Source organism: Grammomys surdaster, unplaced genomic scaffold, assembly GCF_004785775.1.
Source record: "Grammomys surdaster isolate TR1022 unplaced genomic scaffold, NIH_TR_1.0 126029, whole genome shotgun sequence".
NCBI classification, from domain to species: domain Eukaryota; kingdom Metazoa; phylum Chordata; class Mammalia; order Rodentia; family Muridae; genus Grammomys; species Grammomys surdaster.
In genome coordinates this window covers 3,395,509-3,416,747 of record NW_021620842.1, presented here as the reverse complement: position 1 = coordinate 3,416,747, position 21,239 = coordinate 3,395,509, and the positions used below count along the sequence as shown (strand labels likewise).

Below are 21,239 nucleotides of genomic sequence, written 5' to 3'. Positions count from 1 at the left end.
GTGAAGGGGAAGAAGGCAGGAGGGACGAACATGTATGAAAACAGAATCATTGTTTGATACATTATCTAAGATAAAAAAAAAAAAAAACAAGTCAGCAAAGGTGGCACACACTTGTAGTCCTAGCTGAGATAAGAGGGTTGCTACCAGCTCAAGGTGAGCCTAAAATATATTGTAAGAGCCTGTACCAAAAACAAAATAAAAATCATAATAACATTTTTAAGTTTTAGTTACAAGAGTCTCAAAGAATGAGTATTAAAGTAATTCCAATTTCTTCTATTAAATCTGTCATTAACTGACAGTTTCAGTTCTGATCCTGAATCTCTGTTGATCCCCAAGGACTTGATGGGATCAGTCCCAACAGAGCAGATGTCCACAGTCAAATATACTTCCACAAAAACAAGAGTACTAAGAACTTACCTATGTGTGTACGGACTTTACTCACAACGCCCACATCTATGATTCGAACATATTGAATAAAGAGTCAAGGAGGAAGACCACTTACTGGTACTAAAGGTTTTACTGTAATAAAACAAATATATTTACAATTTATACAAATGTTGAAACAACAAAAATACAAAAAGGAAAAAAAAATCACAAGATGCAAAACCAAGAAACAAGTTCATTGGAGACACCACTGCTCTACAAAGGACTCAATGTGAATTGAATTGCAAGGAACAGAAAGGTAAGCTCACAGTTGGCCAAGGCAGGACTGACAGGCAGCAGCTTGCTTCTCTATCCCACACCTGTGGCTTCTGAGTGACTGTGGTACCCAAAGTTAGACAGGTGACTGTCTACTGATAGACTTGTTGCCTTCTCTTTGTAGACTCAAAGCAGTTCTGTGTCAAGATTTGGAAACAGGTTTCTTCAGTTTTTTGATGTTTTTTTTTTAAATTATAACTTCTATTTCTACAAATTCCAAACATTTGGCCCAATTCAACTGATAATATGAAGCCATGATATTCTCAGTAGATGACCTCATAAACGGTAGCCTTTTTGTCCCCTGAGCCAGTGACTATGTATTTGTCATCCACAGAGATGTCACAGCTAAGCACTGATGAAGATTCTTTGGACTGTAAGAAAAAACAGCAGGCAGAGAATATTTAATGTGTTCCATTTCGGAGGCAACCTCACTAGTTATTTCAAAGGCCACAAGGTAGGCATTTCCGTACCTGGAAGATGCTGGCTCCATATGGTGTCCGCCAGGCATTTAGGAGGTTGTCTTTTCCAGTACTCACAAACCACTTGCCTAGAATTAGCAAAGGCACACGTGATTTCAGCAATATTACTTTCCTCTGTTGGAATCAATTAAATAGCACTGATTTTTGTGTACGGTGTGTGCGCATGTGTGTTTGTATTTAAGAGTGCAAATGTCCAGGCCAGGAAGCATGTGTGAATGTGAGAGAACAGCGCTGTTGTGTTTCTCCTTCACACCTGCTGACACAGGATCTCTATTACTATTTGTATTGCTGCCCTATAAGTTTCGAGGGCCATTCTCCTGTTTGCTTCTCTTCACAATGTAGGAGTGCTGGGTTTACCGATGTGAGCTACCTCATCTAGCTTTTAACATGGGTTTCAAAGATTGAACTCAGGTCACCACCATGCTTGAGTAATAATAACTGCTTTTACCCATGAAATGATCTAGCTATCCCCAACAGAGAACATGTTTAACATACTAAGTTCCATGTCCAAAGGGTTGTTGGTCTATGATCCAATCAAGTATTAAATCTAGGCTCCCTGGGATGATCCTGTTCATAATCAAAGAAGCTGTCAGAAGGCTGGAGATTACTGAGTGGATAAACATGTGCAAGCATGTCCACACATTCAGATTTCTAGCATGTGGCCTTGTGTACTTACAATCCGAGCCTCAGGGACAACTGTGGGAAGGTCAAAGAACAGGTAGGCCTTGGGCATTTGCTGGCCATCTAGTGTAACCAAAAGACAAGCTCCAAATGTACTGAAAAATCTTGCCTCAAAAACAGGAAGCTGAGTAGCAGGAGGATAAAGGACAAAGACAGCTGGCTGTGATAACCACCTGAGCTTGTTTGTAAGTAAGTGTGTGTGTGTATGTGTATACACACTAGAATCATGAGTTATTCAGTACACGACTCAGCGTCACAGCCATTTTCATTCTTATGGAAACAATGAGAGCAAAAGAATTCAATATTGAACTAATCAGAAATGCTTATCTTATCAGATGCCTATAGAATGTCCACCTAGTGTGTCAGTCACCCATCTATCCTCACAGCCAATGAATAAACATGTGACCACACAAGCCTCACAACAGTCTCCACATGGACTTTCTCTTCTCTGTTCTTATTCAGAAAGAATCTGAGTGCAGCTAACATCCTTCTGACCCTGGTTCTTCATTATACAGCCAGCACATAGTGATTTCACTGTGGTCCTACTCTACACATCATTACCCTCCACACTTCAGAGCACCAGCAATTACGCCCCACCCCTACCATATTTCAGTGCCTGCTGACTTTTCTTAAATTAACAAAGCAGGCTGAGACACACATTACTCTGCTCTGAGGGGGAATAGAATTATTGCATCCAGCTGCATGGAGCAACACATTTTTTTCCCCCAGATACCATCTAAGCATATTTTAAAAAGTATTTTCCCTTTAAGCCACTGACACTCTTGTAGCTGAACTCACCACAATAAGCAAATTTTAGGGACAGCACACAGCTCTCGTGGAGGTGCAGCTGGTACTTGTCAGGTTTGTTCACATGCAGGACTTCCACGTTGCTGCTTTCCATGCCCACGGCAAGCCATTCCCCGGTTGGACAGTATCCCAAGGAGAAGATCTGTTATACGTAAGACAGATCACTGATGACTTTACTCAATAAATTAAGGAAGTAAGAAGGCAGCAAGTGGGCAAGCACGGGGTCAAAAAACAGGTTTAATCTATCAAATCCAGACTGGGAAAGGGCATGGGATGCAGGCCAGCTCAGAGTCATCTACTTAACAAATGAGAGGCTAAAAGTTCTGTGAAATAAAGATTATCTTTAAGAATAGCATTGGAAATCATCATTAAGAGACACTAACTGAAAGACTTATGAGAGAAATACAATGTCTAGGATCTGTAATCCAGTGTTCGGAGTGAGAATGGTATAACAAAACTGGCCAGGCACGGATAACTGTTTAGGCTATGTAATGTCTGTGCTTGACACAGGCTTGCATGATTGACATTTATAGACATGTTTGATACAGGCTTGCATGATTGATATTTATAGACATGTTTGATATAGGCTTGCATGATTGACATTTATAGACATTTGAAATTTTCTTAAGTTTAAAACTGGTGACCAAAAATTACATCCTGCATATTCTACAGAAGGGTAGACCAGGAAAGATTATAAAACTAAAATCAATAGTCACCTAAAATTAGTATATGTGACAGTTGACACAACCTAGAGTTGTCTGGAAATGATTTCAATGAAGAATTACTTGGATTTGGTCAGCCTGTAGACAAGCCTATGAGATTTCCTTAGTTGGGATATTTGAGGTGGACAGACCCACCATGTACGTGTCATCCCTTCACAAGCTAAGCCTTGGACTGAGTGAAAAAACAGTTATTGTACCAGCTGTGTGTGGTACTCCCTTCCTCTCTGCCCCTTGACTATGGATACAATGTGACTTTCTGACAACAATGGACTGTGATCTGGAATAGTTAACTAAATAAATAGTTTTCCTTCTAAACTGCTTTCTGTCATGAAATTTTTATCAGAGGAGCAGGATGAAATTGAAACAATAAATATATAGTTGTTTTCCATTTTTACCTTTTTTTTATTATCTATAAACAAAAGGACACACAGTGAGCAAGCAAGCAAGAGAGAGGGAGTAAGGGAGGGCACTGAGTAATACACAAAAGAACAGCTTTACCATGAGGAAGACACCAGAAAAGGGCAAGCACTCCTTTTGCCAAGTAAGTTTACATTCAGACAGGACATCTGACTATTCCTCCAAATGTTGCTGCTTTAGATTATTTTAAAACTCTACTCAGTCATAGTAGCGTACACCTTGACTCCTAGTAATCTGGAGGCTGAAGTAGTAGGACTGCCTTGCACTAGAGCCAAGCCTAACCTATAAGTCAAAACCTTCTATAGATCTAGTTGGTCGTGATACTTTTTTCTATTTTCATACAAAACATTTTAATCATGTTTCCTACCTCCCTCATTCTCAGAGATCCTCCCCACCTTCTTACCCAACCATCTTTATATTCTCTCTTTACCTCCCCTCTCAAACACACAAACAAGCAAAATATCAGTAAGTCAAAAATCCCCCAAACCAAATAAAAGAACATAAAAAAGGCCCCTACCCCACAACGCCCCATGGAGTTTGTGTTGGTTAATTGCTCTGAGGTATGGGGCCTGCCCAGAGTGTAGTAGCTGTACCTAATGATCCTCCATTGGGGAACACAGATTTTTCATTATCAGTGGGTATCAATAGCAAATGGCCTCTTGGTTAGGAGTGGATCCTAGTGTCCACATGCCCCCTCATGTTGGGACTTCACCATGGTTGTTTTTTAAGGTTAAGAAATGAGATGGGTGTCCATAGGTTCTTAAACTCCTTGAAACAAATTAACATTCATTTAACTCTCATTCTGCATTTGATGGTGATCATACATAAAACAGACTGTATCCTGCTGAAGAAAATATAATTATTCTCTACTGTATAAACTCCTTCCAGGTGTACATACAGCAACTGAACAGAGTTTGACTCACAGGATTTTTATAACCATACCCCTTTTCAGTGGGGACAGGGTGAGTCTGAATGTGTGTGTGTGTTGTATGGCTGTGGTTTTTAACACTCATGCTACCCTGATGGTGTGTTGGGAGAACGATCCACAGAACCCTTCTGACTCCACAGCAGGCCAGAGCCAAGCACTCACCTGTGAAGTGAAGTCATGCTGCTGCAGCTGCCTCCCTTCTCTCAGGTCCCAGGACCTCACAGTGTTGTCTAAACCGCCTGTCCAGAGCTTGGTGCCATCATTAGAAATGTCAATACAGCTGGCTCCATCTGTGTGGCCCTGGAATTGCCTGATAAAACAAACCAGACTGAATAATGATTTCCTGCCAGAGCTCAAGGTAAACACTGTTGTGTTGTTAGTTTTGGACTCACTGTGTGTCATCTCAGTGTCTGTTGGTGTGCAGTATCAAAGAAACCTTCCCCTGAGGAACACAGGAAACAGCCCCTGCAGGTTCTGGTTCTTTTTTCAAGACGCAAGGCCTAAAGAAATGCACTGGCTTGCAGGATGCTGCCAGAAGCCAGGTATCCTATTGCCTCTGATAAACAGACCCAGTGAAATTCTTCCCTGGCCTGGAAAATAGTTTAAGTACTAAGAGACAATAAAGATAAACACACAAAAACCAATTTCCTTAAGGAAAGATAAAGACCATTCCTTCAGTGGCCAAGGTTTGAACCCACAGAAAGGAAAGGGCTTATTCCAACAACACATTTATTTAGAAGATAATCTAGCATAGGGCCCTTCCTGCTAGCACAGTATGAACTCTGTGTACTCAGCCCTTCTGAATCATAAAGGGCCTTGCATGAGAAAATGTGGACTCCCAGAGACTAAGGGTCAAGCAGGCCTCTTGACATCAGAGAGACACAAAGAAAAGTACTGAGGAGGACAGACACTTGCCACCCCACCCCACCCCAACAAGGCTTTCTTTACAACCTTCAAGCAACCTTCAAAGGACATCCAAAATCAACCAGGTAGCAAGGATTTCTGATCCCTGGAAGGGCACGAGGGAGGCAACAAGTCATACTGGCAGTAGAGAGAACAATATGCACACAGAGGGGTTTGGGGTTGGCAGATGGGGAGGGAGCACACGCAGTGACTCTCACAAACTTGACTCTACATGCTGAGCATGCTTTGGCCAGGGCAGATCAGAGAGGTCAGGACCCACCTTCAGAATGTGGAAAGACCCAGAATAGAACTGCTTAGGAATTTCAATGCCAATAATGTCCTTTCTTACCCTAGGCCCCCCATATCTTATTACCACAGAGCGTCAAGCTTAGAATTTAAAAGTGCAAGGGAAAGAAAAATCACCATGCTGCCCTGAATTCTTAGCCAACATATGAGCTAGAAATCTTTCTCTCACAAGCACAATCCCTACTGCAGCTCCTGTCCCTACCTGTATTCTTCTCCCACATGCCCAGTATTCCCTGCTGATGCCCAGCAAGAGGACCTCAGCAGTGCTAACTGGCCTCTCCACGATCAACCTGGAATGAAGGAGTCTGTGGTACGTTTCTTCCTTTTGTCTCTTCAAACAATTGTCACAACCTTTTTCTTTCATCCTGACTTGTTATCACCTCTTCAACTCAAAGAATTATTAGGTCTTCAGTCCAAACTTCTTTCCCTGTGGACCATCAGCACTGGGGGAGGGGCTCCTCCAGCCTCCCTCTCCATGCACTTCCTAGTAAGACTGTCAAGCTGTTGACTGCTGAGAATAGTTTGTGTCATAGGAGATACAGGACTCTGTCACACAGAGCACCCACTGGCCACGCATGGCCAGTCCAAATTAAAACACATATGAAGCACCTTTGGCTCCCATTCTGTTTTTTAACTTCAAGAGAGAGATTTTATGAACACTCTGTTCTACAGGAAAGACCAGGGTCCAACTGCCATTGTCTTCTTCCAAAGACTAAATAAACTCACAGGGCTGCTCAGCTGTATTCCTGATTTGCAAATGCAGAGACAGACTTGAAAGCATCTAGGTGGAAGGCAGGTGTGAGTACACACATATACACACACATGACTGGTGCTTACTCCAGGGAGCCAGCATGCAAGCAAATGCCAGGTCTGACTACAGGATCAGAGTCAAGTGCCTGGGTTCCTTATCTCTAAAATAGAGGATAGAGGTACAGACAGCCTTGACTTAAAAAAAACCCTTTCTTCTTCCTAAAAGCTAGGTTAAAGGTTTCCACCACTACATTTGACTTAAATGCTTAATCTTAAAAATAGTTTCTGGAATGATTCTGCTATGTGTATTAAATAGAACCAGACTAGCTGCTGAGGGAGGAGAGATGATCTTGAAGCCAATCAGAGGTCTGCGTGTTCCCAAGCAGAATGGCCCTCTTAGTTAGCTATGGAGAAATACAGATATTTGAAAGCTCTTTTTTGGTTTCAATGCAATGAAAGCTTATTTTTAATGTTCTTTTGTTGTCTTGTGTCAGTAGATTTCCATTTGCACAAATAAGATTCTGGCCAGGCTTAAATCATTTAGACTGAAGGCCCTTCCTTATATTGTTATTTACTCCACATTATGTTGTCCTTTGACAAAGCTACATCTGCCATCTCAACATGGACAAAAGAATGAGAACATGAACAATATAAGGTCTTGGGACACTCTGGCATATGGCAAGTGCACTTGTCACCCACAGCTGGCCAGTTAGCCTCTGTATCAACACTCAACAAACAGAAGCCTCTTAATTGAGGCTTCCCCGAGGAGAGTCCCTGTACTTACCTCACCAGGGTCTGGTTGTGTAGGTCCCACACTGCGATGTTGCCATCACTGCAGCATGAGAAGCAAACCTTGGAGTCAGGGCTGATGGCCAGGGCATAGCAGGCAGGGGCTGAGGATGTCAGCTCTGCCTTGATTCGGGGAGTTGGAGCTGCCAGGTCCCAGATGGAGAGAGTACTGGCTTCCCCTCCCACTATGAGAGTACAGCCATCAGGTAGCAATTTACAGGAACGGATGTAGTTATCTCTATTCTGTGAAATAGCAGAATGTAATCACTGTGGAGCACTGCCAACTGATAATACTGTGTATTCCTAAATGCTGTTCTGTTTTTTAACTTCAAGAGAGAGATTTTATGAACACTCTGTTCTACAGGAAAGACCAGGGTCCAACTGCCATTGTCTTCTTCCAAAGACTAAATAAACTCACAGGGCTGCTCAGCTGTATTCCTGATTTGCAAATGCAGAGACAGACTTGAAAGCATCTAGGTGGAAGGCAGGTGTGAGTACACTTTCCTGTGGGGAACATGGCCCTACACCATCATTTACTGTTGGACAGTGCAGACTCACCAAATCTGCTTTTCATTTTTCCTGACACTTCTCAATGAACACTGAGTACTTATTTAAGAATTTAATGGATTGGCATTCTCAGTATTACTATAGCTACTGTGACTCCCTATCAAAGCTAACTAACCCAGATAGAGGGATAAAGGGTATTTTCAGTATAAGTATGCATTACTACAACAAAACCACAACACACGTACACGTGCGTGCAATAGGTTTTTGTTTCTAAAAGATCTGCCCTTCTCATTTGAGAACAACATCATCTAGATGTATAGGCAGAGCAGCCCAGTTCAGAGTCTGCTGAAGACCACCATCACCGGTCTAGCAATCACAAGGCGAATCAGTGCTTTTAGACCCTTGATGGAGTAGCTTAGTGTTTGGGGAGGCAATTCTTTCTGTTCCAGTCTTACTGAAGCTATGGCAGAAAGGCTGCCACCTCCCCACCTCTTTGACAATACCAAACCAATGTGGAAGGGTTTTCATGCCACATTAGCAAATGTTGAAGATTTGATATTTAGCTGAAGTTTACAGGGAAATTTAATGATGAGTAGATAGGTGGGCTCGGAGTTCACATTAACTACCTTTTCTCTACTGCACAGGACATCATCTTAGAAATCATGTCTACAAAGTGAGCTCCAAACCACTGAAATACATTTCCAAAAATTAGTCTATCAACACTGGGATTTAACCAATGTAGTAGTAGTAACCTAATCCTGCTCAATTCACCAAAGGGGCAGAAGCTTGACCAGCTAACATAGAAAACAGAGGGGCTTCTATTCCCTCCTCATGAAAGTGCAGCTCAGGTGAACCTCTTGCTTGCTCACCAGACAATCCAGCTGAGAGACGGGGCTCTTGTTGCCAGGGTGGCTGATGTCCCAGACCTTAACGCAGCCCTTGCCACCTGTGTACACGTGCCTTGTGGGGTTGCTGATGGTCACTGCACACACCACCTCGCCGTGGTTAAGGGTGTTGATCTGCCGAGCATGTCGAGGAATCCCAGGTCCGATGAGGGCATCAGGGGGAAAAGGGACAGGCTGCATTTGGCCATCAGCAGTAACATGGAAGGAGTACGCTCTAAATGAAAGAAAACCACATTATCACAAAGGGAGCTATAGCCTGGAGATGGGGAAAGGTGGGGGCTTCCTTGCCATGATTTCTCCTGAAATCAAAACAAGTCGAAGTCTTTACATTTAAAGTCTATATTTCAAGCTACTATTTTACAATGCTCTAAAATACACAAAACTCCGTGTTAAATGTTTTAAAATTGTTTCTTACAAATTCTGAAAAATCTCTTTCAAATCTCACTATAAAAAACATGCTTCTAAACTAATATAGCCTTCCACCTACCTCACACATGATTCTTACAATTTAAAACACTTAAGATAATGTCTTTAACAACGCTAATCATGGAGCTGGAGGGATGGTTCAGACGTTAAGAGCACTGTCTGCTCTTCCAGAGGTCCTGAATTCAATTCCTAGGTAACCACATGGTACCTCACAACCATCTGTAATGTTACCTGATGGTTTTTCTTCTGTCACACAGGTGTACATGCAGATAGAGTACTCATATTCAAAAAATAATAAATCTTCAAAAATAATGTATCTTAAAATACAAACAAACAAATAAAAATGGCTTGTGGAAAAGATGATCAGTGGTTCATGGCACTGGCTGCTCTTGCAGAAGACATGGGTTCTAGTCCCAGCACACACATGGTAACTCACAAACTTGATAACTCTACTTCTAGGACATCTGACATTTTCTTATTTCCTCCATGAATAGACACAAATGGTATATTAATATATATGTATAAAAATACACATAAACATAAAACTTTTTTAAAACTGCTTTTAAATCATATTATTTTATACTTTTATCTCAAATTGCTCTTACATAATCAAGAAAAAAGAGATTCTGATATCAGATGACAGATTTCTTACCCAACATTTCTCATATTTACCCCAGAATGACAATTATATCTGATGGAGGCAATGGAACCAGCTAATAGAGTATATTCCCAGTTCCACATTAGCCAGGGCACCATATGCTGTACAGTGGGAAGCAGGTGGAACTTGTAGAGAGCACTTTCACTTTAGTTCTGTACTTGAAATGGAGTTAGGAAAGGGGGACACTTGAGTACTTTCTCCACATTTTTCTGTGAACCTGAAACTTACCTAAAAATTAAAGTTTCTAACATTTTCAAAAGGGAAAGAAAGGAAGGCTCAGGGTTGAGCCCTCCCTAGGGTGCACAAGGCCAAGGCTCCATGAAAACAATAAAGAAAAAAGGAGTGATGCCTTTCCATCCCAATGCCTAAGAAAGCAAGCTGACTGGACTCAGGAAGTCCTCCAGACTGCAAGCTGACTTTGAAGATGGGAAGTAACTTCAGAGGGTGGTAGCAGATGCTGCTGGGCTGACCCCTGCCCTGGGTTGCTGACTTTCATGAGCAGCAAGTGAAACTTTCATATTGTCTGTCTGCTATTCTCTTCCCAGTTCAGGAGAAATGAGCCTAATCCTGGTCATGTACTTTTATCTCTGGCAACAAAATTTAAGATTTTTTTTCAATGTATTAAATTATTACTTGACTCCCAAGAGCTAGCACACAATGGGCATCATAAACACAGAGCAAAGCCACTTAGATATGTAGTATTTCTGCTCTCATCCTAGACTGGAGAGCCCTGTTATTCTCCTCTAGGAGTTTTAGTCACCAAGCATAAACAAAGCCTGAAGGATTTTTCTGTTCCTGCTACCTCCATGGATAAGAATGAGTCCTTTCTGGAACATGTCCTTGATGTTTTGACATATATAAACACCATGAATACTAACAGAGCTCTTGAATTTTTATTCTGCTAATAACTCAAACTGTACAAACTAACATGGCACAAAACTGAAAAGTGATACTCAATACAATTCTCTATGAGGCTGTACTTAAAATGCACATTCAACAGCCTAGAAATAAAGATAGGTTCCTATTTCCCTCCATAAAAGCAACGTATCAAATAAATGAAGTCTTTGAATGACCCATCCCATGCTTCATCCAAAGGAAAGATCTTACATCTCCATTATCTCTTGGAAAACTGGCTTCAGTGGCCATTGGAAAGAGGCTATTTGTCACCAGCTGTTAACAATGCTGTTTTACCATGACTCCCATAGTGATGAAGACAGAATCATGAAGATTACTCTGGTACTTTGGTTTTGCTTCTTTTCCCTTGTATTGTAGAGGATTGAACTAAGGGCCTTATGCATGCTAAGCAAGGTTTCGACTACAGAAACCCCTATCTCTAGCCCCTTTCTGCAGACAGAGTCCCACTAAGTCATATAGGATGACATTGAAGTTTTTGTCTTCCTGCCTAACCTCTTCAATTAGCTAGAGTAACAGGCATGTGTCATTAGGCCTAGCAATCAGATTGAATAACTGAGCTACAGAACAGGAATCACAAAGAATTTTCTGGGAGATTATACATATATATATATATATATATATATATATATATATATATATATATATATGTATATATCTCACTGCCTCAGTTCTTAATTCTTCAATCCTCAAAATCATGCACTGACTTTTTTTCAATTCAGAAAGACTCTCTGAATTCTTAGCAATATGTATATGTGTGTGTGTGTGTGTATGTGTGTGTGTGTGTGTATATAATAGTTATTTGAATAGAGACTGACACTACATATTATGGGATATCAGTAGTTTGAATCAAATAGTACTTTGTTGCCCTTGGAGACAAAACTACCAAAGCTGAGAGGTTTGAGTCTATTATTATTGTCCTTCAAGAATTCTGAACTTCAAATAACTGGTAGGACAAAATTCAAAATCCACTAGCAAAGTTATGTAATAGTTCTGTTCCATTTCTGTTGCTGTCATTTAAAAACAAACAAACAAACAAACAAACAGAAAAACAACAACAAAAAACCACTGACAACAAGCAACTCAGAGAAAGAAGGGTTTACCTGGCTTGCAATCCCATGTTACAGCCTACCATTATGGTGAAGTCAAATGATGAACCTGAAGTATCAAACCCAGTCAAGAGTAGATAGAATAAACAAATGGATCCAACCATACTTGCTCAATCTCACCTAGCTTTCTCCTCTTAACACTGTTGAGGATCTTCTGCCTAGGGAACGGTACTCCTCATAATGGACTTAGTCTTCATACATCAAGATGGGCCCCAACAAAGAAACAAATTTGCATCAGGTACCCTTCCAGCAATCCCAGGTTTTCAGTGGAAGGCTATTTTATCTTCAATTAGAATCCTAATGGTTACAGTTAAATGTTTCAGAATAATAAAATATCTGTACCAAGTACAGACAGGAGACCTGTCTATTAGTCTTTGGGAGACCTATCTCCCAGGTGTGTTCTTCCAACAACACAGGAGCTTGTAAGCATCATAGTGAGGCAATTTAAAATGGAGTCACAGTGCAATGAGAGCTTTGAACACTCATCTGTCCCATGGGAAGCCTATATCCCATATGGATGCTAATAAATCAGTCCTGGGGGCCTGAGAGGAAGCTATAGAGCCTCAACAAATGAATAAACCAGAACAACACTCAGGCTGTGAGCTCTCCTCCAGGGATTCATAAAGAGAAAAACAAGAGGGGAACAGAGATGGCTGCAATTAGTTATTCATCCACAAAAAATAACAGGAACTTTCAATACCCCATATCATGTCAATGATAGAGACCCCAGAGGAGACTATCTTCTCTACTGGCTGAGAAATTAAGAATAACACCACTAGTCAGGATGGAGAATTTGCAAACAGACAGTCAGCACAACCCCCTTTCCTTATTCTCATGGGATACATTACTGGGCCTCAGGTAGGTGCCTAAAACAAAAATCCACATCATAGCTATGTTTCTAATGAACAATCGATGGTGAAGTTTAATTTACAAATCATGAAAATAAGATAGTAATAATGAAACAGAACAAGTATCACACATTTTAATCAAATCAACATCCTTTCACTTTGAGGTCATTATTACTAAAGACACAAGCACCACAATGCACAAACTATAATATATGAGCATGATTGGGGTGGCACTGCTCAGGGGCAGAGGCAGAGGAACCTGAATTTGTAGGTAGGCTGAGACTGTGTCCCCATGTGTATATACAAGATAGAGCAAAACCAATAGACAAGAGAGCAATTGACTTCCTATGTGACATAAAGCAAATGCCATCAGAATGCCATCTCATTGTCACATACATACGTACATAAGTGAGGACTATTCTTTTAGACCCGAATTAGATAAGGTCAGAGAAAAGAATGGCCTGATTATGTTTGTAAATGCTCACAAAGAGTCAAAAAACACAGTATCAGTTTTCCACATGGCTGAAGTGATGAGCAGACCTTCTAAGAGAAGGATTTGCATTGCTCTTCAATGTAAGAGCTGTTGGAAGAGGTGGGTACTGCCAATAAGAAGCAACTGAGCAGTATACACAGCATACATGCACTGCTCTGTACCTGTATTACATCTTTAAAATGACACATTTATTTATTCAAGAAAAAACAGAGGGAAGATCTCCTAACCAATTCACCCATTATATTCAGTCCAAGACCAAGTTGAAGAACCTAGAATTTTATGTTAAATGGACTTGACAAGGGGCACTATCTTGCTAGCTACACCAAACATGGATGCTCTTACTGACTAGCTATTCTCCAGCCTATGATGCATCTGTTTCCTGATCCACAGGACATAAAAAAATAAACAAACAAAACAACAACAAAAAACCCCGCAAAACCAAAAAATAATACAATAGAAGCACAATTGGTTGTTAGGATTAAGAAAGTACTGGGAACTATAGTGGGTCTCCAGGAAACAACAGTGTTGTTAATTCACCACAGATAAAATGGCCAATGAGGTTCTGCTGAATATCCTTCCAGTGGGGAAGTGCAAGTACCCTTGGATCCAGGAAAAGAGAAAACCACAGGTAGGAACAATCAGGCAAGCAAGAGATGTCTAATAAGCTAAGTAGGTCACAAGAACAAGCACAGTGAAAAGTCCATAGGTAAAGATGTGAATAAATGTCAATAGGGAAGAGGACACTAGTAGCAAACTGTGAGTCAGAAACTGAAAGATCTGGGACCACTCTACTTACACCAAGACAATCCCATTAAGGATCCCCAGCCTCCAGAGCCTTCTGGCTAGCCTCCTACTGATTCATTCAATTCTGATTCTGAAATCAGGAGGTGGAACTGGAGAAGTGAAAGGAAAGCCCACTGGACTTACCACTTTAAGAGGAAATGAAATCAGCACCCATTGAGAGCAAAGGGCTTTTCATTTATTGGGTACACAGTAGCGATAAAGTGCTAAAAGGAAAGGGTCCTCTCCTGAGGTTCTTCCCAGAACAGTTAGCTGAATAGCAAGAATGCACCCTGAGCAAACGGACTGTCTTCTGTTAACAAATATATGCTGTGCTCTGTAACCAAAGGTAAACAGGTGTTTAAAGACTTGCCAGTGGCCTGAAAATAGATCAAACAGCAATAGCAGAATCCAGTAAACAGTAATGAGGCAGACTCTGGAGATGAAGGATAAGTCCCTGTTGCTCAAGGACATGGCACTGCTGATATGAAAGTCCTTACTATGTTGACAGGTAGAAAAATCCCGAGCAGTTCAAAAACCTTGACTAGCTCTCTCTAACCTCTTTTTAGCTTCTGAGGTCCTTCAAGATTTTAAAGTCAACTGGTCTTGTTTCCTAGGACACTAAGCTCCTTGCCACTCAGAAACACAATTCAGTCCCCAGAACATTACCTGCTGCCACATCTTCAAGGTATCCCACATTACTGGGAACTTTCACTTTGGCCTAGAAGAGCATCCCCTCTCTCCCGGGTACTTATCACCTGGGGCTCCCATCCACCACTCCTTGCACGTAGCTTTTCCTCTGAATCTTTGCTACAGCATTTATCACATAGGACATTTCTGCCTTTACTATTCCAGTTCTCTAAAGTCGAATGAAACGTCTTCATCAGCCCATAGAAGAATTGGCGTTTAACAACTGAGTCTGAACACTAGCAGAAAAAAAAATAACATATATAAGATGTTGATAAACAGGGATATGACTCAGGCAGAGTCAACATGAGATGTCCAAGTACTAACATGCTAAACATTTCCAGACTTTTAAGTATGCTGGGGCAGGACAACAGAGCAAGGTTGTCAAACAATACAAAACATGCCCTAAGATTTCTGGAGGAAACATGGTATACTAGACAAATTGAAAATTCTAGCAAAAGAAACTACCTGCTATAGACAAAAGTGAAGAAGAAATACGCAGGCTCTATTTCTATCTCATAAACTCAAAGTCATTTCTGAAGAGGTAAAGAGGAAAAAGGGAGTACATGGAGGGACAATTGTAACCACACATCAAAGACAAGCCCTGCTTTAAAGTAACTGAAGAAACCCAACAACCCAGCAAGTTGAAAGCAAGTTAAACTAATACCCACATAGAAAAAGCAAACCAGAGAATAGACGTTATTTTTAGCAGGCAACAGCCTTCAAAAGTCAAATATCACTGTGGTGGTTAATTATATGTGTCAATCTGCCCAGGCTAGGGAATGCCCAGATGGCTGAAAACATTCTAGCTGTATCTGAGAGTTGTTTCTAAAGAGATTAGCATCTCATTGGTAGATAAAATAAAATGACCCACCCTCACCAATGTAGGCAAGCAACACTGGACATTGTCCAAACAATGGGAAAAACAGCACAAACAAAACAAACAAACAAAAACAAAACAACCCAGCCAAAACAGCAAAAAAAGGTGAGAAAGGTTTTTTACTTCCTGCTTGGCCTGGCCTGTCATTGTGATATCAGTAGCCTTGGCTCTCGGGCTACCAGACTTGAATTGAAACTCCAACTGAAACTGCTATGCCTTTCCAATCCATCCCATTCCCCTGCCTTCAGACTCAGAAGTGCACAGTCAGATTTTCCAGGATTTCTGCTTATTGATGGTAGACCATGGGATTTCTCAATTTCCATAATCATGTAGGTGAATTCTTTGTCCTTTCCTCTCTATTATATACTAGTTCTGTTTCTCAAAAAAAAAACCCTAACACATCATGTAAGTTTGAAGACATCTAAAGTTTCAAATCCACTAAAGGAGCCACGCTAATCATCAGACAAGGCAGAGGGAAATGTCATGGAAGAGCCATCTTGGCTAGAAGTTACTATAAAACAGTTTTTTCCTAAGAGGTAATTTCTCTCTAATGGCATGCTTTCTTTTCCCTTTAGGCTATATACCTGTCCCCCAAAAGAAGTTCAAAAGCCTAATTTAAGTTTTATACAAGTAAGTGAAGACTTCTGAATTATGTGTCTGAGGTTCAAGCACAGGGTGAAAGAACCTGAACTACTCTACAATCTGAAGCCAAACTATAAATAGGCTGACTTACAACTACTACCCGAAAAAGGGTATCTCTGCTCAAGGGACAAGGAAATTTTGGGAACTTTAGTTCTAATAAGAGGAAGAAGGCAGAAACAGGACTTGCTCACATGACTATAATGCAAGGTCAATGTGTGTGTAACAGACCTAACAGGGGGCTACCAGAATGCAAATGTCTGTGAAAATATATCTGCAGAGGTTCTATGAGTGAGGCATCCGAGGGAGCATGTGATGTGTGAAAACTCTTCAACAGAGCTATGGTTTAGGCAAGCATCTCGCCACTGCCTAATCCCAAGCATTTCCAAATTCACATCATCCTTGGGAGGTGGTCTTGGAAGGTGCAGGAAAGCAAGCTGAACATAAACCTGAGGAGCAGGCAAGTAAACAGCATCCCTCCCTGATTTCTCCTTCCGTTCCTGCTCCAGGTTCCTGCCCTGATTCTCCTCAGTGATAAGCTGTTTCCTAGGCAGTGTATGTTCAGTCAACACTTTCCTTTTTCCTCCCCAAGCTACTTTTGGTCGCGATGTTTACCATAGCAATGGAAAGCAAACTAAGACACCACCTAAATTATGCTTCATTGGCATATTAGTTGGAGAGACTTTCTATCCCACCTCCCATAAAACTAAGTCCTAAAACTTAAAACTGCAGCTTATCACTAAAGTCAAGGAACCAATGGTGAAATAGATCAAAATAATCCTTTTCTTCCATTCATTTTCCAACACATCACAGGTACTACAACTCCCTGCCTTGAATCTAAACTTTCTCTTGCCATCATTCCATTCTGTACAAGTGTTCTTGTAGGAGTTCTCTGCCTTGATTCATATTTGCAAACTTATTATCCTGTAAAGAATCTCAATAACACGTAAAAAATTAATATAGTTTATGTGTATTCTGTCAACCTGTCTTGTCAATTTAGTCCCTACAACAGTGGTTCTCACTGTTTGGCTTGAGACCCCTTTGGTTGTTCAATGACCCTTTCAAAGTGGTCATCTAAGATCATCAGAAAACACAGATATTTACATTATAATTTGTCATAGTAGCAAAACTAGTTATGAAGTAGCAGCAAAAATAGTTTTATGGTTGGGAGTCACCACTGCATGAAGATCTGTATTAAGGAATCATGGCATCAGGAAAATGCAGAACAACTGCCCCAAGACCATAGGGAGATTCTGAAAGGGCAGAGGACAAATGCCTCTTCCTCGACACATATTTCCTGGGCTGTGACCTCCCATTCAGGTCCCTTCTAGCCAGGCAGTAAGTCTTAATGCAAGAGGCACAGGGAGGAAGGGACCATGCCTGGAAATTGATGAGCAGATGTGGCGGCCTCAAACTGTACCTTATAAGGAAAGACAAAGGCAATGGGTAAAATGCATTGTTTTGCAACTAAGGCTACAAATGTCAAGATGTTCATTTAGCAGCATACTGTTGCCTCTGGGGGTAGGAATGAAGAGTTAAATTACTGCTCAAGGGCCTGAAGAGCTTCATATTTGCAAGTTTCCTGTCCTCTGACATATCTGTTCAGAGGTATGCTGTTGTATGGAGAAGTTACCATAACCAATTTGATACAGACATAAACATCTGTACCACAGATGTGAAAGTCCCTCCAGCCCAGCTGAACCTGGAGGTCATTCTCAGGAGGCACGCATCCATGTGCACGAGTCCTTTACTTCTTGTCCTCTATATGATCTGGCTGTCCCTATCACTGGATCCTGGTTGACCTAGTACTTCCCACAGAAGCTTTAGCATTGTGTATGTTTCTTTCTACGGAGATTTTCCCCATCCCAATTTTGACATGTGTGGTTACTTGTCACCTACAGCTCTGCCTATACATAACTTAACACAAGTGGAATTGTAGTTGGTAGCTATTCTTTCAATGGCCACACTATCAGGCCCTCAAAGCAGGAAATACAGGGAGAAGCCTCTTCCTGGAGAAGAGTCCTTTGTTCTCAAATATAGGATACACTATAAAGCCATGGATACGTATCCTATCTCCAGCAGGCCTACCCAAATATTCCTTCAGCTGATCTTTCTCAGACTTATTTGTATAACCATTATTCTTTGTTCACCCTATCCAGGACATGTTGATTTCTCTATATTTCTCTTAAGTGCCTCCGATCAGTTCTATCAAAGGGTAGTCTGTAAACATTTGCTACTGTCTGTCACAAATGGGCACAGTCACTAAGAACTTTACACAGCTGACAGTCTCTTCAAGCCTACTCACTCTTATAACAAATAGTACTTGGAATTTGTGTTTTTTCTCCAAATAAATTATCCTGTTTCAGAAATATCACTCTGGCTAAATGTATCACTATAAATCTCTGAGAAGCACCAAGGAGATATATGGCATGTATTCACTCACGCAAACTAATGGGTTAATGTTAGCAATAAGACTACATAACTAGAACCTAGCAATGGGAAATTTCACTGATTCTGTACTATCTAATCCTGTATTCCTCAAGCAACGCAGCTCACCTCATCACCCCATGCATGTTAGTAGTTGCCACTGGATTCAGATATCAATGGACATCTTAAGTCCATTTGCTACTATAGCCTTTGTTTCCATGCACATTATAATGTTAAATTATAGTTGTAGGACTTTTTGCTGGTGGTGGTATTGAAACAGAGTTATGGTATATATAGTCTAGGTAGTCCAGAGTTGCAATCCACCTGACTCTGCCTCCTGAATTCAGGGTCTACAGTATGAATCACTAAAACTAGTGTTAACACAGCTTCAAACACAAAGAAGTACAAGGAACTCACAAGCTAAGGAAAGACTTAGCACTGTCTCTTAGACTATCACTATGTTTTGCTTTCAAATCATGCATGTGTGTGCATGCTTTGGTGCACAGAGCATCTGTAACCATGTGTACCCAAACATATGCATATACAACTTTAAGAAATATGGTCTACATTAGGCATGTCCTGAACACCAGCCATCCATTCCAGTATTGCAATTCATATCTCTTTCTACTCGATAGCTATTTGTCCTTCATATTCCCTCAAGATAAACAGATAAAAGGTAAAGACAAATCCTGAGGGTAAGGGGTGGGATAAGGACTAAATGGAGACCTGAGGCATACCCTTTAGAACCTCTCATTTGGAAAGTCAACACTTCACAATGTCCACACCATATAACACCCCCCGTAACACACACACACACACGCACACACACAGACACACGCACACACACACACACACAGATTGACTTGACTTTTACATTTTAACTCTGCTTTGTATAAAACTTAAGAAAATCAGTAATTCTTTGAAATAATGTTTCTAGTAACCTACACTAAAAGGGAGTGATTCTGTGTCTTTGGTGAGTCAGAATAAAACAATAGACTGTTTCTATACTTTGGATGCTTTTGTATCCTTTAACTTAAGTCCTTTATTCCCCCATAAGGAAGGTGTGCCTTTAAGTGTTAAATGGCACAGTAAAGTATCCAGCAAAACTGGGACATGGGTGTCCCACAAGACCAACCAACCAAATAACTTATTTCTACCAAAACAAGAAAAATGTACTGTTCTGGGTAAAGAGATAGCAGTTTAAGCCTCTATGATGTCAAGATTTTCTGACAATTTACCTGTGTACAACATGAGTGAAAATGTGGCAGCTTTCCTCCATCGAGACAGCAGCTGTCTTCCATCGAGACAGCAGCTTTCTTCAAAAGAGCTTCTCCAGCTCTTTGCTCCTATCTGTGCTCATCTTCTATAGCTTCTCTTCAAAACTTACTAAATGCATGAGCTCAGGAGCTCACACACATGGAGAAGACAGAGGCATGACATCTACAAGTTACCTATTCATAGAAAAGTGTTAGCACTCCTCAGAAGTCTCCTTGGAAACATCCAAACCTATCTTCCCTTGGGGATTCCACACTGCTGACACTACCACCTCTGAATCAGACCAAAACCAAGGAATAAAGGTACTTACGGTTTCCCGCCAGGTATTCCTGCCAGGTTGGGGGGAATAGAAGGTACTCTCATGTGAGGAGGAGGATCAAAACCAACCTGGAAATAAAAGTAAAGCATGGCAGACTCAGTTTATGCAAGATGGACAGTCTGTGAACATTTAGTTTATATAAGAAATCCATAAACTCCCTAAGCAATCTTAAGTGGGCACAGTAATAAGGGCTGATATTTTTCCAAAGAAAAGGTACAATGCGGTAAATCAACACATCTAAACCACTAAAAGACACACTTCCTTTTTGTGATGTAGAGATGGGGTATGATCAATTTGTACACTCTGGGTACCAGCTTTCCAGGATAAGTGTTTTCCATAGACATTAGCTGTCCTGCCTCACCAAACAAGTACAGGAAAGATACTAACCTGTCTAGCTATTGGCTATTTCATTCTTTTCTTCTTTAGGGGCAGGTTACACTCTGGGTATCAGCTTTCCAGGATAAGGTAGACATTAGCTCTCCTGCCTCACCAAACAAGTACAGGGAGGATACTAACCTGTCTACCATTGGCTATTTCATTCTTTTCTTCTTTAGGGGCAGGTTAGAGCACTTTGGAATGCTGCAGTGCAACAGGCTATTATCCTTAAATGCTAAGAGCACTACCCCCTACCATGGGAAGCAAAACTGCTACAATTCATCAAGGTCAGTATTTATAGACTCCATGCTATCCCTGTGTGTGCAACATAAAAACAATTAGCCACTTTTACTCTAGATTACAAGGGGTGATCCACTCAAGGAGGTAAAGAAAAAAAAAAAAGACTGTCCATGATATATTTCATATATATTACTCCTTTTCCTTGCAATTTTACCTTTCAAAAGCAGTTCTGCATCTTTTAGGTAAAAAGCTAGGCCATTTGAGTGACAAAAGATAGG

General features: G+C 40.9%; 1 protein-coding gene across 15 annotated transcripts in view; it reads right to left on the bottom strand.

Moving 5' to 3' along the window:
- Positions 1–498: 498 nt before the first annotated feature.
- Tle1 (TLE family member 1, transcriptional corepressor) overlaps positions 499–21,239 on the bottom strand; it is an 89,402-nt gene continuing 68,661 nt past the window's right edge. For all 15 annotated transcript variants that reach the window (XM_028754624.1, XM_028754617.1, XM_028754622.1 and 12 more), the window contains 7 exons: positions 20,338–20,414; positions 8,858–9,107; positions 7,477–7,724; positions 4,896–5,043; positions 2,658–2,808; positions 1,170–1,246; positions 499–1,070 (listed from right to left, as the gene is read on the bottom strand). In XM_028754624.1, the coding sequence (XP_028610457.1) occupies positions 963–1,070; positions 1,170–1,246; positions 2,658–2,808; positions 4,896–5,043; positions 7,477–7,724; positions 8,858–9,107; positions 20,338–20,414 (1,059 nt within the window). In that variant the 3' untranslated portion in view covers positions 499–962. The remainder of the gene's footprint in view (positions 1,071–1,169; positions 1,247–2,657; positions 2,809–4,895; positions 5,044–7,476; positions 7,725–8,857; positions 9,108–20,337; positions 20,415–21,239) is intronic.